The 18462-nt window shown below is 47.8% G+C and overlaps 2 protein-coding genes across 6 annotated transcripts; one reads left to right on the plus strand and one right to left on the minus strand.

The window, feature by feature from the left end:
* The first annotated feature begins 598 nt into the window (after positions 1–598).
* pam16 (presequence translocase associated motor 16) lies at positions 599–3179 on the plus strand. The gene is made up of 5 exons (XM_088358691.1): positions 599–658; positions 1630–1714; positions 2349–2485; positions 2729–2794; positions 3014–3179. Exons 2-5 carry the CDS (start codon positions 1654–1656, stop codon positions 3101–3103), a joined length of 354 nt encoding a protein of 117 aa, XP_088214817.1. The 5' UTR covers positions 599–658; positions 1630–1653; the 3' UTR covers positions 3104–3179.
* Positions 3180–4730: 1551 nt separating this feature from the next.
* On the minus strand, positions 4731–17910 carry glis2b (GLIS family zinc finger 2b). 5 transcript variants are annotated; one of them, XM_088358678.1, is made up of 8 exons: positions 17265–17910; positions 9241–9318; positions 8923–9108; positions 8697–8839; positions 7471–7599; positions 7266–7399; positions 7086–7204; positions 4731–7022 (listed from the first exon to the last, which is right to left on the minus strand). In XM_088358678.1, exons 3-8 carry the CDS (start codon positions 9098–9100, stop codon positions 6289–6291), a joined length of 1437 nt encoding a protein of 478 aa, XP_088214804.1. In that variant the 5' UTR covers positions 9101–9108; positions 9241–9318; positions 17265–17910; the 3' UTR covers positions 4731–6288. The 5 variants fall into 5 exon arrangements, with proteins under 5 accessions (XP_088214804.1, XP_088214803.1, XP_088214807.1 ...); XM_088358677.1 differs by lacking the exon at positions 17265–17910 and adding an exon at positions 13765–14309; XM_088358681.1 differs by lacking the exon at positions 17265–17910 and adding an exon at positions 13332–13739.
* Positions 17911–18462: the final 552 nt, after the last annotated feature.

The raw sequence follows: 18462 nt of genomic DNA on the forward strand, positions 1-18462 counted from the left end.
TTGTACATTGTTTTGGGTCATTTTCCCTTCAATGACTGCATTTCCCCAGTCGATAGAGTAACGCCCGCCCGCGCATTTACTCCCAGAAGTCTCGTCAGAAAGCGCTGTGCACACTCAGTAGTACGGTCCCGGCGCACTCTGCGCTCTATTTCTATCAGTGCCGAATTTCGACTGTGGTTAGTGACGTCAGCATACTCGTAATTCCCGCACTGAGCTTTCAGATATAGTTTTACGTCAAAGCTACCCACAAACCTTCCCCTGGAATCCCACCATCAAAATGAGTGGCCCAGGGAAAAGAAAAGTGGACACTGAGTGCCGAGTGTTTAAAAAAAAGAGTTGACAACAAAATATTTTTTCGCTGAAGTCCGATCAATGCCGTTAAGAAACGGTTGCAAGGAGTACAATATTAGCCGTCACTTTGCTACGAAGCATGCTAACTACGCTAGGAGTCAACACATGGACGAGCGGCAACAGTGGTTGACAGCTAATTTGAAGACTCAGCAAAACGTTTTTCACCGACAAACTGCGGATCAAAAGTCAAGTACAGGGGCAAGTTTATGATGCATCATCTATTTTAGACTAATCTTAACTTTTAAAATTTTTAAGGCCGACTTTATGGAAGTGTTTCCCGTTTCCTCACCTCTGTCACCAGGAGTTTGTGAGTTAAAGCTCTGCTCTGATTTTCAATAAATCTGTCACCATGTTGCCTTTTTGATTTCTTTATTAGTAATTTCTATATTGGTACTTTATTTAGATATATTCTTTCACTGATTCTTCAAGATAATGTATTTGGTCAGAATGTTTGCCATTTGATGTGCCATTAGATAAACATCTTTCATGAGTCTGACCTGCAGGCGCTGAAGTGATGGAAACTGTTATTCATAATAACAGTGTCTTATTTAATGAGAATCACTGATAGTTTTTCGGTGAAATATTTGTTTTAATGCTGTTAATAAATGCATTTGTTTCCAAAAAGGGTTTTTTGAATATCCATGTTTTACCTCCCTACTAAAGGCCAAAACCATTTATGCAATGACCTTTACATGTCGTTTATATTATTTCACACAAACACTACATCCATCTGCTCCTGGTTCAGCCCCCCGGTCAAAATTTAGAAGCGAATTCGGCCCGCAAGTCAAAAAGTTTGCCCACCCTACTTGTTAGCAAAGTGACTAGATTTAAGGAGAAGGGCGTGACTTATTTGTGAACGATAGACACGTGGAGACACCGGAGTGGCAATTCTATTGACAATGTACTGTACATGTATTATGTTTGAGGCAGTCGAACAAAATCCCGAATGATTTCGAACTCCCCCCACCCTGATAATTTTTTTAGGTCTCAAAGATAGGATATGTTCGGGAAAAAGAGGACGTCTGGTCACCCTACTTGAAGGACAAGTTGCCGCATTCGAGATTAGTTGTCGTGTGCGTAATGTGTTGTGACGATGTCAGGCGTCGTCAGCATGTGGAATGTAACAGCCCATCGTGCTTTCGGGCGTTTTTATTAGGTGGTTTGTTGTCCTACTAATTGAGCAATTAGTTTGCAAAAATGTCAGTCAGTCATAAAAGCGACATCCAAAGTGCTTACTTTTGCCTGCTATGTGTTTATTGTTTTGTTGTCTTTCTCTAGGCCAAGTATTTAGCACAAGTCATCATGATGGGGGTTCAGGTGGTCGGCCGTGCTTTCGCTCGAGCTCTACAGCAAGAATATGCAGGTAAGCTTCGTCTTTGACATATTTGTGCCACTTTTAACACAGTTTGTGTTTTGTATATCAATTTCTCCTTTGAAATAGTAACTCAAGACCCCAATAAACCCTCCTCTGTGTTAGTCACATTTTTGACACCATCTCACACACCATCCTCTTCAGTGGACTCTCCTGCTTTAGCATTAAATTCCCCAACCAATACCCCGTCCTTCACTGGTCAGATCCACCCTGACATTTCGCAGGTGTTCCCCAGGGGTCCATCATTGGGCCTCTTTTCCATTCATGACGTCACCTGTTTTCCATTTACGATATTTTATGCAAATGTAGTGTTCTTTTCCACTGCTTTGTGGAAGAGACCCAGCTCTAGATTTCTTGTAAATCAAAGTCAAGGCCTCCTCCTAATATCTGTCAAGACACTTTAAATGGCTGAAAACTAGAGTTGGAATTGAAATTCTCCTCAGCTGCACCAAAACAAGGTTACCAGCCTTGTGAGTGACATAGTGAGCTTGAACCCCAACCTTTGAGGCAGATGTACCAATCGAGCTGTGCTTCAGTGCTGCCCCAGATTGTGCTAAAGTGGTTTCTAAAAAAAATACTAATCCCCTAGTTGTTATGAAAATGGCATGCCTTGCCTTCTTTGCAGCGAGTCAAGCGGCAGCACGAGCACGAAGCAGTGCTGGTCAGCATTCTGCTGCCGCCACCGGCATCTCCGGGATGAGTTTACAAGAAGCTCAGCAGATCCTCAATGTCTCCAAGCTCGAGCCAGAAGAAATCCAGAAGGTCAGGAAAAAAAGTGACAGTAACGGGATCTGTAATGTCAACGTTTGGACACAGCAAGCAAAATAATGCTTGACCTGCATTTTCACTTACAATTTGCCCTGCACCCAAGTGCCACTTTTTGAAATGTATTCAACGCATTCAACCGCCTTTGGGAAGATTAAAAAAAATAAACGAATCCTATCCATTTTTTAATTTTGAATCTCTCTCTCACACTGTCAATTATTTGTTTGCTTTCTGTTCCAGAACTACGAGCATCTCTTCAAAGTCAATGACAAGTCTATGGGCGGTTCATTTTACCTACAATCAAAAGTAAGTCTACTTGAGACACTTCTCTCTGTTGCTGTGGTGAGCCGCAAGTTCGCAAATGCAAACGTGACAACGTGTAATGGTTGGGAAAACTGAAGCAATACTTGAAGACCAATCAGTAAGAATCTCTCCCTCGGCCCAAAGCGCCCCCCCCCCCCGTCTAATTATATTCGCGAGCGTCCTTAGTGTCAGTGTCCATTTTGACTTTCTGTCTCTGTGCAGGTGGTGCGGGCTAAAGAGCGTCTGGACGAGGAACTAAATATCAAAGCGCAACAACAAAAGCATCAATCGCAGCACAGCATGGAAACTTGAAGTACAAAAGAGCAACCATGACCCCTCCCCTGTTTCCTCTGTAAATTATACCCCAGTAAATGTCAGCCTTTCTCTACTGCTCCTCTCATTGGTTTGAAGTCCTCGGCGGCCGCTGTTCACCAAAAGGTGTTAAATTGGACAGCCATTTTGAATTGTTGTTGTTGACAGGCAGGCGAGTCTTTTAGTACACGGAAGCCCTTTCACAGAGTCATCCATGCTTTGATTTAATCTCGGATCGATTACCGTAATGCAATTTACTTTGGAGGCAGCCAGTTAGTTCAAATGGCTGAAGCTCATCTACATGCGACACACGTAAGAGGGAGTGCATAACTTCTCTTCTGGCCTCCTGCCACTATAGGAACGCATAACTGCGCTTCTGGCCTCCTGCCACTAGAGGGAACGCATAATTGCTCTTCTGACTTCCCATCACTAGAGGGAGTGCATAACTGCTCTTCGCCCTGCCACTAGAGCAGTGGTTCTTAACCTGGGTTCGATCGAACCCTAGGGGTTCGGTGAGTCGGCTTCAGGGGTTCGGCAGAGCTGGTATGTCATTGCCCCGCCCCTGACCCGCCCCCTGTCCGCGGACGGCCGAACACACCGGTAGCACCCCCCAAGAGGGGTTCGGTGAATGCACATATGAACCTGATGGGGTTCGGTACCTCCAAAAAGGTTAAGAACCACTGCACTAGAGGGAATGCATTACTGCTTTTCTGGGCTCCTGCCACTAGAGGAAGCGTATAACTGCTCTTCTGGCCTCCTGCCACCAAAGGGAGCACATAACTGCTCTTCTGGCCTCTTGCCGCTAGAGGGAGTGCATAACTGCTCTTTTTGCCTCCCGCCACTGGCTGCCTCCCTGATTTATCTCGGCAAGAAAACATTTTTATTTGTAGACGTGGAACAAAAGGTTTTTTGCTCTACCTGCATAACAGAACAGATGTGGAAACAACTTTTGGATCAAACAGGTTTATTCAACACTTTTTTCATTGACATTTACCAATATCGTCACAAATTCCTCAAAAACAGGAGAACACCGCTATGCTGTCACAATTGGACGCTTTGAACAACTAACGTCAGCCCATGTTTGACCACAGAACATGAAACCAGGGAAAGGATAAACATTTCTTAGTCTGCTTCATTAAACACCATATAATATTTAACTTCTATATTTACCTCTAGTAAAATAAGGCACTTGGAAAAATGAAAATACTAAGAGTATCTCAATTGAAATGTGCAAAAAAAAAAGAAAAGAGAAGTTGGAACAGGCCTGGACTACCCTTTGTCTTACCGATGAACACTCTGTGCAATCTTGTAGCACTCCAGTCAATGGCGCTACTTTGACTGACACTGACTTGAGTTTATTACGTTCCACAACATGTTGCGGGACCAGTTCCAAATCTTCTGGAGCATGTACCGCCTTTAGAATGTATGCGATTCAATGGACATTTTACAACTCCACTCCATTTTACGTCCGAGCCTCGCACCACCTACGACAGGATCAACAAAGTGCAACGGTGTTACTTTGCGACTGCAACAAGTCAAGAGGGTTAAAAAGGGGACCTTATTTGATACGGAAATTTGAGTCTGTGAGCATCACCGTCATTTCAAGCAGGTTTCCGTTGCTCTCAATTGAAGCTGCCGAGGAAAAGCCGTCAATTCAAAGGATGGATGGCGAGGGCCGCATCCACTATTGCCATGGAGACGGAAAGGTCTAGTCTCCTTAGCACCTGCTTGTGAAGGCATCGCTTGTGCTGAGGTTGATTTGTCATGACTGGTCTTTCCTCGGGGGAAGGGCAAATGAGATCAATACGGAAAGGAGGTATCAGTTCACAAACACATCGAGGTAAAATGTATCTAATGTCCACAAGTGGAAAGGCTCTCAAGCGGAACAGATGGAAGAAGGAGATGGAAGTCTCTTGAAGCAATGTTCTAATTCACCTCAGCCATTTTGCACACATGATTAGGAGCGCTCCAATCCCATGACTAAAATCGGCAGTAAGGTTCCATGAAATGATGAGGAAGCAAGGACGTTTTATGCTATGTGCATGGCGACAGCTTGAGTAAACTATGATCAAGCTTTTTTGTTCAAATGAGGCAGTTTGCTTTTTCAATGTCAGTCCAGCTAGAGTTGGACACTAAATGTTATACCCTCCCCGGCCTAATATGAACATCCATCCCTCTGCTACTTTTGGCACATTTTATTGAACGCACAACAAAAACTTGCAGCAACTAACTACATGAAGCGGTGAGTGGAGGGCCATCTGTTTTATCACAGATGGTTTTCAAGAAACACAAAGATGGCAAAGTTTATCACCACACTGGGCCTTTCATACACAAACCGGCCGTGTTCAGTCCATTACAGGAAAGCAGCTGGACAATCCTGGAGCAAAAAAAATCCATGCCACTTTTGGCATGTCGTGACTCTCGTCCTGCCACTAGAGGGGAGCCAAACAGCAGTGCCTTCTCGTCCATCACCTCAGATGGCTATCAAAGCAATCTACTCTGCCTGGTGAGAAATTCTGCTGGATCAGGTTGGTCTATGTTGGTTGGCTTCCCCAAAATGGGGATCCATTGATTGTCAGGAAAAAAGACATGCTCCCAGTCACCGCAAGAGTCTAGCAGCAGTTTCGAGGTTTTGGGACCATAACTAAGTGCTGTGTGTAACTGAACCGTCTAAGACCCTTTACAGTCACCTGCTTTGATCAAGCAAGCTCCTCTGAATCGTACAGAACCCTGTAGTTTCTGTTTGAAAGGGAAACTGAGTGCACGTTTGCCCAGCGCAGTGTGTGTCAATCTGTTTCCTTGTCTATCTCGCTGCTTGGCCAGAGGCACATGGTCATCTTTGACAAATATTGCAAAGGATTCAAGGACGTGTCTTAAGACTTTGTCCTTTACGGGCTCCGTCCACAGAACCAACAAGGAAGGACTCAAGTATAAAACGAGAAAGGAGATAGAAATATTCTTAAGCCCCTCAACAACAATAGAGGCCTGCGTTCTACAATTCTTGCATACGTAGCGCCGGTCAAGTCACCACATTGTTGTACGTATTCTACCCTCTTTGAAGCTGTGTGAGCCGACCCCCTCCTCCCCCTGCACCACCCTTGACCGCCTGTAAGTCCGTTCCGCCTCCCATCATGACCCCCTGAGCTCTTCTGGAATGCGTGTGCGTGTGTGTGTGCGCGCGCGCGTCAGTTTACCACAGCTGGCTTGAGCATCACAGTGCCCGGGGGGATAACCACCCAGGACAAGGGATCATGAGACCCTCCAGTGGAAAGGTTAAGCACCCCTTCAGTCACCTTGTTCTCGGCCTCCGGTCCTCGACCCTTTTTGTCCTGCAGGCTGGGGTCCCTGCACTCGACACTCGCCCCCAGCATGGGAGGCATACCGAGGGTGGAGGACAATGCCGCGGAGAGCAGCGGCGATTTGGCCAGGCCTAGTGAGGAGCCATTGAAAGATAGGACGGAAACCGGTCCCAAGCTCCCTGGCTGGGAGCCGGAGCAACTCAACGTGCTGAGGTCCAGGGGCCGAGGACTGAGGGGGGACGAGGGAAGAGATCCACCCAGACCCTGGAGTGTGTGGGCACCCAGGAGAGCGGCTCCCACCCCCGGAATGATAATGTGAGCCCCACTCACATAGGACATGGCGCAGTCCTTGGCCCCTCCGCTAGCTAAAGCCCCACTTTGGCTTCCCTTCAACAAGGAGCCCAGTCCGGCCGGCGAGCCCTGCTCCTGAGCCACAAAGTGGCCATGGGCCTTGATGTGCTTGCGTAGAGAGCTGGGGTCGGTGTAGCGCTTCAGGCAGCCGACCATTTTGCAAGAGTAGGGCTTGTCCACGTAGTGTGTGCGCGTATGCTTGAAGCGGTCGCTGGAGTTGGAGTAGCGCTTGTTGCAACCCTCGTAGGGACATAAGTAGGGCTTCTCGCCTGTGGGTGAGAGACCAAAGCTAGCTTTGAACACCATATGAACAGACTTCCCAGGCCACTGACCTGTGTGCGAGCGATTGTGTATCTTGAGGTTCTCAAGGCGCGAGAAGCTCTTGTTGCAGGTGGGACAGCAGTGAGGCTTCTCGTTTGTGTGCGTGCGGATGTGAATCAGCATCTTGTACCTGTGCAAAAGGTCAACCTCAGCACTTGATGCTGCCAACGTGCAAGGGGGAAGATGCTCACTTGGCGTTGAAGCCCCTCCCTTTACGAGAGCAGCCCTCCCAATGGCAGCAGTAGCCCGACTCTTTCTCTGGCTTGACGTGGAAGTCGTTGACATGGTCCACCAGGTCTTGAAGAGAGTCAAAGAGCAGGTGGCACTGCAGGAAATAGAGCCACGTTTTCATTTGGCTCCTGAGGCCACATGCAATCGCCGCTTTTGGAGTCGCACCTTCTTCCAGCGGCAAGCCAGCTGTTCGTCGGACGAGAGGTCGGGTGATGCCCTTTTATTACTCACTTGGCCAACGAACATGGACGACGGTAGGCGAAGTCCCGCCCCAGCTCCGATCGTTACAAAAAACTGAAAGGCGATTCAAGGGAGGAAAAGACAATCGAGGAGGTCGAGGTCAAGATCAACAGCCACGGTGGCGAGCTTTGCTTCCACAGATGGAAAGAAAAGACAAAACAATGATCGCTGAAAATTTCTGCTCTTCTTTTTGGAATAATTTGTTCCAAAAAAAATCAGTGTACAGAGAAAATGGTTGCTTATCGCGTGGGGCAGGCTTCTTTTTTTTCCCCCTCTTTCTTTCTGTGCACTCCAAAAGATTCTTTGAACCTCCTCCAGTACACTCCAGTCTGAGATTACTGTGTGGTGTGACTGAAGATGGGAAAGAAATGCTCCAATTGGATGTATCTGTTGGGAAACAATGTTCCTAAATGGATTGTCTTGTTGACACACAGCTATGTTCGTCAGGCCTACGGGATGTGACAAATGTGGCTCTGTCTCACCATGCCAAGCTGAGTTGCTATTATTTTGTAAGATGGAGAGACAGCAGGCACCGTGCCCCTGTGTGGTGTCAACTTGAGTTCAGACGATTTTGCCACGATGCGGGCACATGGGTGATTGCTTCCCGTGTCTTGTCTCAATTCAATCGAGGAGGCATAGCAATTAGTCGGCATGTGGCAGTACCTTGTTCTTCATCAGATTATTCATGTACACGCGCACGCATGCTTCACACCAATGAATGAGACCGAGAGAGCATTTAGTGGAGATAATGAGGCGTTTAGCAGACACCCCAGCAGCGACTGATATGGTGAAGCGGGTCCGATCCCGTAAACCCCTATTGGAATTGCATTTGCACCACATGCTTTGTGGTGGGATTTTGATAGCCATGTCAAATAGTGACAGATGACTGGGCATTTTGACGTGATTTGGGTTGCGTAAACCGAGGAGAAACTTTGTACTTGCGCTCAAATTCTTGGCTGGACTATGTCCACTAGCCACAATCGAGGGTGGCACCACAGGGGTCTCAGACTCGCTCTTTTTGTCTTGCAAACGTCTAAAGTCGCAAATGTTCTACTTCCATTATCTCAGCATGTTAGCTCGACAATAGTCAACTGGATTTCATAGTGTTGATTCTTTTGTACAACTTCCAAGGTAGAGGCGCAGGTCCTCACCGCTGCGGGAGTGTAGCTGCCGTTGGCCATCTCAGGTGAGACGGGTGTGTGAGCAAGGGAGGAAGGAGATGTGCTCAGATCCACTGCAGGGGGCGTGGGGATATCTGTTCGGTCGCTGAAGGCTACCCGCATACCCAAGACAGCTTGAAACAAAATAGGCATGTGATTGATGGCAATAGATGAGTTGGATGATGAGGTTTGTTCTGCCGCTTGCAACGTCACCCACCTCCATGCGGGAATCCCAGGGAGGCAGGATCGAGAGCCGCCGTACCGTCGTTTGTCATGCAGAGACGGCGAGCCCTTTTGGCTATCATTGGTGAGAGGCGCGGCGAGCATGACCCCTGGTCCCGTCCGTTGGTCCGCCGAGGGAGCTTCAGGTCCAGGGGCTCGTCCAGGGAAAGCATGACAGCACCTGCGCAAACACAAGAGGTTAGACCAAGGGAGGTCCACTAATGGAACAGACACTCTGATGTTTTTGTAGAGCTTATAGTACGCAGTTAATGGCACATTTTAGAGTCGAACTGGAACTGATAATTAAACACACCTGTGACATCTTGCAAGTTAAATGCATCTGGAGTTCCACTGTCCCGCTGCGGAGGTATTTCTCTCCAACAATGGTAAACTGAGCACAATTGTAAACCAAAGCACTGAGTAAGCTAAAGAAAAATAAACACCGTGAACCAAGAACCACCCTCCCCAACACACACACACCCCACCACCCCTCTTTTTTCCCTCCTTAACCTTTACTCTTCCTGAGGAATGTCTACAATCTGATCCAGATGGTCCTGTCTCCCCGCCAAGCAACAGTGCCCCACCTCCTCCTTTCACAAACTACGCTGCCCCCCAGACCAAGCCTGAGGGTTGTGGCAGGGGCACTTTAGGGAGATGAGTTCTACCAGTAGCATTGTGAGTGCAAATTGCTCCTTTGAACCCTTAAAGGCTCCAAAACAACAGCTGTGCTCACATAAATAGCAATTTCAGCATGTGAACCCACATGGAGGCAATACTCACATTTGAAGTAAGTCCTGCACTTTTGCTCCAAACTGCCCCAAACGTTTCTTAGTTTTAAGGATATCATAAAAATTTTGGGAGATTCATATTTGGAGTAAGAAATACAGTAATCCCTCGCTATATCGTGGTTCATTTATCGCGGCTTCAGTACATCGCGGATTCCCCCCCTCTTCTCCCCCTCAAAAACGCCAGCAGAAGGCAGGGAGTGCCCATACAATCGCAGTACGTACACTTGTATCTTGTTATAAAAAAAAAAGTTGTTATAATAAGTTAGTAGTTCTACAAACATATTTACAGTATAGTACCTTGTTATAAAAAATCTTATAACAATAAGAGTTCTAAAAATATTTACAGTATGTATACTTTAGCTATATCTACATATCTTACACACATAATTATGCAACTTTCAAATGACTTGTATTCCACTATTAAAAGTCCATTGTTGGTACAAAATGCTGCGGCGAGACTGCTCACACGGACGAGAACATTTTATCATATTACCCCAAATATTAGCCAACTTACATTGGCTCTCAGGCCATTTAAGATGCGACTTCAAAGTTCTTTTATTAACCTATAAAACAATGCATGGCTTAGCGCCTTCGTATCCCATCGACCTAGTTGTGCCTTACGTTCCGTCCCGTAACCTTCGCTCGCAAAACGCTAGTCTTTTAGTGACCCCGAGGGCCAAAAAGAAGTCTGCAGGGTCTAGACCAGTGGTCGGGAACCTTTTTGGTGGACAGAGCCATACATGCCCATTTTTTTACAAATAATTTCCCATGAGAGCCATACCATTTAAAAAAAAACGATAGGCTAGATATAATTAAATGCATGTATTTCAATTAAGACCAATGATTTTTTGAGTGTACTAATGTATTCTTTTTAATAATGTCACCAAAAGACCCATATCTGGCTCGCGAGCCATAGGTTCCCGATGCCTGGTCTAGAGCATTTTCTATTCTGGCTCCAGAGCTTTGAAATGCCCTACCGATAGATATCAGAATATCTACCTCAGTAGAAACATTTAAGACATGACTAAAGACACATTTTTATGCTATGGCCTTTAATTAACCTGTGTTGGCCGATTCGGCTGGAGTTTGTGTTCTCTGACCCCCCCCCCCCCCACACACACACACACACACACACACACACACTCGTGAATGGGGGTCTTTGAGCGCCACTGGCCGGGGTCCACATGAGGTAGGCCATGTGTCCGGGAGGTGTCACCAGGGTCGCTGGCCCAATGAGGGAGGGCCCTTGCTCTCATCTACCTGCAATGACTGGCGGGCAGGGTTGGGATCAAAATGAATGATGCTTACTGACTTGGCAAAACGGAGGAATACATACAATAGCGAGCAGTGCGCCTTTGTAGACTTTGAAATGCAAGATATTGACGGAGCCGTCGTGTTGCTGTTTTGTAAACGTGTCTGGGACATGCTCAGCCCCGAGCGCCCGGTGGCAAGAAGCAGAAAACAGCCCGTCCGTCACCCACTAAATGAGTAAGCCCCTTAGCTCCAGGCGCAGACCATGGATGAGCTTAACCTTTTTCTATACAAATCCAAGCGGACAGACAAGCAGAAACGCGGATTGCTTCCTTAGGAACATTGTCTCAACCCTCTCAACAAACTTGACTACGTTAACAATCAAACAATCGAGTTGGTGGAGCAATTAGTTGAATGAATCTGCAGTTCTCACCCTAAGATGCGAGCGGCCCGACTGATTGATTGATCTGTACTGTGTGCTTCTTTATCGCTTTCTGTCTTTCTATTCTCACCATTCTCCTTTTGTTGAAGATGCTCTTTACTTTGCAACAAGTATCATTTCAGAAAAGCAAGATGCACAGTCGCCACTTTTGATGCTTGTGTAGCAAAGGTTTCGTGGGTCGTCAATATTTGACACCATTTGGTTACGATTCAACAACCTTGGGGCCAATGAATTGCTGTTTTTATTTTTTACCCTGACTCAGCCACCACCGGAGAAAATTTTGAGTTGTTAGGGAATGACTCTGTTTTTGAATCTCATTTAGTGCTGACCAGAAGGTTGTTATGAGAAATGAGGGGGGGGGGGTCAGAGAAGGAAAGAGAGAGAGGAGAATGCACTGCTCCCTTGCGTGTGCATGTGTAGTTGGCGGGTGGCTGTGAAGTTTGGGGAAGGGGTGTTGACTGTCAAATATTCAGCACCCTCCCCCACAAGCGGATTTCCGTGCTCGAGCATGGTGTGGACAGTTTCTCTGAAAGGTGGCATTGTCCCCTCAGGGGGCCCTGGCGCTACGGGGCAAAGTAAACACAGAACGGAGCCGGCAGAGAGGACGGGTGGGGGCGTGACTGTCGGTAAGGAGGCGCAAGGGCAAGAGGGGGCAAAGTGAGGAAGGGCGCATTAGCCTGGAGGAGCTGCAGATAGGCCCAATTGATCCCGCATCATCCAGCATTGGCCAAGGGACCAAGTGTCTTGTCCAGGAATCACAATGTCGGGTGGCCTAGTGACATTCCACTGTTCTTCGCAATTGCAGAATATCCATCCATCCATTTTCTGAACCGCTTAGTCCCCACGGGGGTCGCGCGCGTGCTGGAGCCTATCCCAGCCGTCATCGGGCAGTAGGCGGGGGACACCCTGAACTGGTTGCCAGCCAATCGCAGGGCACACAGAGACAAACAACCATTCGCACTCACACTCACACCTAGGGACAATTTGGAGTCTCCAATCGGCCTACCAAGCATGTCTTTGGAATGTGGGAGGAAACCGGAGTGCCCGGAGAAAACCCACGCGGGCCCGGGGAGAACATGCAAACTCCATACAGGGAGGGCCGGAGGTGGAATCGAACCCGCACCCTCCTAACTGTGAGGCGGACGTGCTACCCAGTGCCCCACCGAGCCGCCCAATTGCAGAACAGTGGCAGGAAAACGCAAGTCTCAGAAATAGACTCGGCTTAATATTCAAATGCCCAGTCCATTCTTTGAGATGCGGGCAATTGAAGTAGGACATGGTGGGTGGGCTCATGGACCTTGGTGCTCCTGTCAGGCTAAAGCTCACACTTGTTGACCCTGATCCCAAGCACTGATCTTAAGCTTGTCAGGATCTGCACACAAGAGGATTGTGCTTCGGATTTGACCATGCGAAAAAGCAAGCGCGGCTATCATCACCACTGACCCTCAGGTGAGACAGGTTCACCCGGCTCACTCTTTGTTTGACCTTCTGCCCTCTGGGAAGAGGTACAGGAGCCTGCGCTCCCGCACCACCAGACTCGCCAACAGCTTCTTTCTCCAGGCTGTTAGGGCCCTGAACTCGCTACCCCCTTCTGCGTAGCGTGCGGCACTGTTGCGCTATTTTCGGGAATGTCTGCTGTACGCGCACTTGCTCCTTTTTTTTTTCCTGCTCCTCTTATTTATTTATTTATTTATTTATTGTTGTGTTATTTATTCATTATTTATTCAGCACGCTTTTGTTATACTTGTTTACTTGTTTGTCTGTTGTGAGCCATGTCTTGTCACCGTGGGATAGGGGGAAACGAAATTTCGGTTTCTTTGTGTGTCTTTGGCATGTGGAGAAATTGACAATAAAGCTGACTTTGACTTTTGACTTCTAACCCAATGACCCCTCCTTCCCCCGAACCAGCCAGAAGTTACTTACATTTTCACTCATACACACTTCGGCGTCCTGTTGCCTCCTGGAAAGAACAGTTGCCACACTCGCGTTGGGGAATGCGCCAGACAAGTTTGCTAGCAGTAGTTAATTTAACTGTTGGTTAGCACTTTCCCCAAAGATTTGCCTGGCAAATCATGTCAAGCTGCTCGGCTAACAAGTATGATTTTTTTCTTGAAGAGTGGGGCTTTCTTTAGCGTGGCAACCAAGCTACAAGGCTTGCGCCGTGCCAACTTGTACTTTGTTGCTCCATTTAGTGACTTTTCTCACTCGCTTGAAAAAGCTACTTTTTGTGTTAACCTCTGGAGATTCCCCAATAGCCCCCAACAAAGGCAACGTACATTGTAAATAATGGATGGATTTGAAAAAGGCAAATAGTCCCCAGTGCACACGAGAGCCACCGTTGACGTCATCCACCCACCTGATGGATGAGCCGAGAGTTGAGCTTCAGACAGGAAACCTCACTTTCCACTCCACCTCCTGGGCCTCTCTGTTGCTCGACCTTTTTAGCTTTGTCACTCTTTCCTTTATTCTTTCTTTCATCCGCAAGTCTTCTATGTTACATCATGTGCAAATGTACGGACAATTCTATAAATTGTGACGCGTGCGATCTGTGCAAAGTGAGTAATTGTGGTGTTCAGAGCGACAAGAGGCTCTGGGGGGGGCGAGCCCATTGCTTTAGGAGCAAAGCACAGTTGCAACATGAGGTGGCTTTGTGTGGTTGGACAGGAAACCCAAAATAAAAGCACCATTAACAAATTGGAGTATGCAAAAAGAAGGGAAGTGGGAACGCAAAAAACTAGCACGCAACCAAGTAACAGAAAGCTAGCGCCAGAGTACTCGAAATTTGAGGAATTCCGGTGGGGGCAAATGGTGCTAGGAGGGGCGCTGGGAGTCAAGTTGTAGGAGGACGGGTCATGCTTGCGGTTTGTTGTCAGGGACGGCGGACGAGCAGATGCACGCTGTTGCTGGAATGTTGGCATCCCATCAAATGTCATCTGAGCCCTTTCCAAAAGTTTGCTTCATTATTGAGAATATCTCATTATCCGTATAATCGCCGCCAAGCAGAAACACGGCGGGCATCGGTAAAAGTGCCACTTATTCACCAACCTAAAAGCCATCTTGCTGGAATTACCAACAGCACAGTTGCATGCAGGAGCGCAACATGGGTTGGTTCAATACCACCAGCCCAATGTCATGTTCAGTCGCTAATTTCATCTGCTCAAAAGTGCTCATTCATTCATCCGTGATTGAATAAAATGTTGCGGGCAGGTCGCCACTGCGCTCATCAAAGACTGCGTTTGTATCCAGCCCCAACGCCAGAAAAGGCTTTGCGCTGATGTCATCTTCCCTTTCAAATGTCTTTGTCATGCAATTGAAAAAAGCAAAGATTGCGTTTCATGAGCCCAAATGAATCTTCACAGCAACTCACCTTGGCGGCTGACCACTTCTATTGCAGCAATCCATTTGTTGCTATTTTCACACGTTAGCTCCAAACACATCAAGACTTGCAGAGGTGGAGTTTCACAATACTTTTCAGAGTCGAATGTGACAAAATTATTATTTTGTCTACTATTTTAACTATTTTCAACACTTTGTATTACTGCGTGGAAATAACAGAACATATAGTATTGGTTTGGGGAAGAAATATGAAATGGACCGCATTTGGACAAACGAGGTGACGTGATGCGCTAAATGGCGTCTCAACTTGCGAGTGCACCAACATGCTGCAGTACGTGCTTGGTAATAAATGGTAAATGGACTGCACTTATATAGCGCTTTTATCTACACCACATGGTGCCCAAACCGCTTTACAATGCCTCACATTCACCCTCACACATTCCTACACTAATGGAAGGCTGCTGCCATGCATAGCACTGCCAGGTCCGCACTGGGAGCAAATTGGGGTTCAGTGTCTTGCTCATGGACACTCCAACGTGGTCACCAGGGTTCAGGATGGATCCCACAACCTTAGAGTTGAGAGGCGAGAACACTACCACTGAGCCATGCCGCCCTTTTAACCCCAGTGGATTTCTTTCCATTCTTTTCCATGTTTTGTTCGAGACGTTTACTGACATACTTTGCCCAGTATCGTTCAGTGGTCCCAAAAATCATAGAGCTCCATGTGGACTTGAAGACTCGCATGCGTGCACAGATGTGGTGGCACTCAATCTGCTCCGCCACATTATAAGCATGCATTAGACATTTCACACTGCGTCGAGTGAGCCTTATGGCCTGGGACAGCGGATTGATTGTTGTGCGGCACGCTGTGATGGCAGAAGGCTAAAAGCATTCTTGTGGGGGTTGCACTGAACAGAAAACAAGGTTGTTTCCATTGTTGTGGTCATTTGAGTCTTATTAGGCTGCTTCTGTTACAGCTGGTTAACCCTAAGCCGGCACAAAACGTAACCTTTTCATCAAATCAAAGACTTCTCTAATTCTCAGATGACGACATCTCAGACCTAAGAAAGCATGGCCCGAAGTACGTCGCGCAACGCTACTGTCTGCTTTGAAGGCCTCTGAGTCACGGGTCGGGGGGGGGCATTGTCTGTCACTTGCGCTGAAGAGATTCATCCAGCCCCCCTTGACTTCTGTACAATCTTGATGCTGTTTTTCAATTCAAACAAGTATTTTCAGTCATCACTTTGGACAGAGCAACTGAGCCATACGGCTGAAGTACCCATCACAAATTGTGTGCAAATTCTACTAAAGGTTGGTCATAGCTTGAAAATAGCAAGCTCCACCTTGAACTCCATACAGCATGGCATGCATGGCACTCTGCTCCCCCTTCTCGGCAGGCGGTGATGCAATATTCCGACTCCCTCGGCCGGAAGTGCTGCTGCGAGCCGAGCGGAGGCGTTGGCGCTGCTCTCTTGCTCTGGAAGCAACAGGAGGAGGTGGCGGCGGCGAAGGAGCGATAGAGCGCCAAAAGCCCATGAAACAGTCGGGAACTACTGGGAAGGCCAATAAAAGTTAAAGGCTCACTCTTTGCCACTTTCGTTCAACATGTTGTTGTTTGGGTTTCTCTCTTGTCCATTTTAAGCATCACCACCCCGGTTCTTCTTGCTCGCCAGCTGCATCTGCTTTATTGGATGAGATGTGCATTTCGGAAGTGAGCCTTCTTGGCTGCTCCCGCACAGCCAGTTCTCACATTTTTGGATTTGGCAGGCTTTTACCAGCAAAGTGATTCACTCTGTGTAGAGCAAAAGACACTTTTGAGTTGGGATGGCAACTCCAATACGATTCTTTGAACAATGAATCTGAGTTGAAAAAGTCCATCATCCAGCAACAATCTGGTCTCAATTGTCACAAATGAAACCCCTTTGAGTGGGCCTTCGCCTCTTTTCTAACAATGCCTCTGCCACACAGGCCCACTGAGGCCACTTGGCAGCTCCTGGCACTTTTGCTGGCATTCTTAGCAGGCCCATGGGCTCTGACCTGAGGGGCGGGGGGCATTCCATCCCAAAGTGTGTCCCTTTGTGCACACAATGATGCTTGAAAGGGTAGGGGCAAACATTGTTTTGCCTACCTGCTCTGTTGAAATGATCCCAACATGCTTGGCCGCCCGTCAGCGTTGAGCACACCTTTTGTCCAACGTCAACTGGGATAGGCCTGCTCTCATTTCTAATTTGTCTTTTATAGCTACTTGCTGTATGACCATCCTAGTGTTGAGATACACACGGACATTACAGATACCTAGTATTGGTGAACAAGTTTTGTTTGTTTTTATAAGTGAGCTGGGGGTCCGGGGGAGTGCGACCAACCGGCTCGCAGGCGCGCCGCCCGAGAGTCTGGGAAAATAGTTCAACCCCTCGCGCATTCTTCCGCTGTTGCGACGTGGACACACTTGACATGACAGCAATGACAACACGCGACCTGCGTGGGGAGGGGGAGCGGCTCGCGCAGGCTCATGCTTCTTACCTTCTAAGCGCCTCCAAACTTGGCCAAGCAAAGTCCTCCTGCGTAGTGCTCAGAGCCAAAGTGGTCGTCAATACGTAGTCCTTGTGCCCCCCCCCCCCCCCCCCCTTCTTTCAATGAGAGGCAAATATGAAGCAAAGTATTATGAGGATGATGAGTCGGTGTCTGGGCAGGCACGCCCTTCGCACACCATTCTCGCGTGTTTTGGACTCCCAAGCGCATCGAGCAATCAAGACAGTCCAAGTTGACAGTTGACAGCCCCTGGTTTAGTTGGCTATGCCTGCTCAAGAGCCGACTGTCAACACTCCAAATGAGACGTGAAGCAAAAGCTTGCCCAAAAGGGTGCTCTCCTGGTGTTCGTCGAAGCGCATCGCGCAACGGCAACGCTGGTCAAGTCGAAAGCAAGAAGGAGGTGGGGGCGACGCACACACGGAGTGACGGGCTGCTGCTGTTGGAAAATGGAGGCAGGGCGGCTTTTGCTGCTGCTTTGTCGTCGTTTTCGCAGGGAGGAAAGGTGTCCTTGTGCGGAGGTTCGTCTCCCCCGCCGCCGTCTGCCCACCAGTCAGCCAGCAGCCCAGCCAGCCCCGTCAGGAGGAGCAGCCCAGCCAAGTGCGAAGCTTCTGCCAGCTCACAGCTGCTTGCGGCTCCCCCTCCCTTTCCCCCTCCCTTTCCCCCTCCCTTTCCCCCTCCCTTTCCCCCTCCCTTTCCCCCTCCCTTTCCCCCTCCCTTTCCCTCCCACGATGTGTGCGTGTGCACGCGCGCGCAGTCTAGTAACATAAGGGGATATTTTTACTCAAGTATCCCATTCGAGTAATTTATACAAGAATGGATGAATGTTTTTAGTCATGTCATTTAACGGAGTACAAATGGTACAAACCGAGGTTTGACTGTATCACATTCCAAAGACTGTGTATGCGCGCACCTGCACGTTTCCCACACCACCTGCCTCCCGCCAAAATGGCAAAAGAAAAAAAAGCAGAGACCCATTATTAAATAACTGACAAATCAAATGATTACTTTCATGGTGGCCAGGCTCCCTCTGGTGGTATGCAAAAGAATCACTGTCTTGTGCAGTTTAGTTGTATTTAACTTTATGTACAGTTGCATTAAGTATTAAAAAGGTGTTGACTTCAACTGTTCATTTAGGTACAATTTTCATGTAACTTTTTACGTATAATGCATTTTAATTGAAGCCTTGTTC

Source organism: Syngnathus floridae, chromosome 17, assembly GCF_059516105.1.
Source record: "Syngnathus floridae isolate MCC-2025c chromosome 17, RoL_Sflo_1.0, whole genome shotgun sequence".
NCBI lineage: Eukaryota > Metazoa > Chordata > Actinopteri > Syngnathiformes > Syngnathidae > Syngnathus > Syngnathus floridae.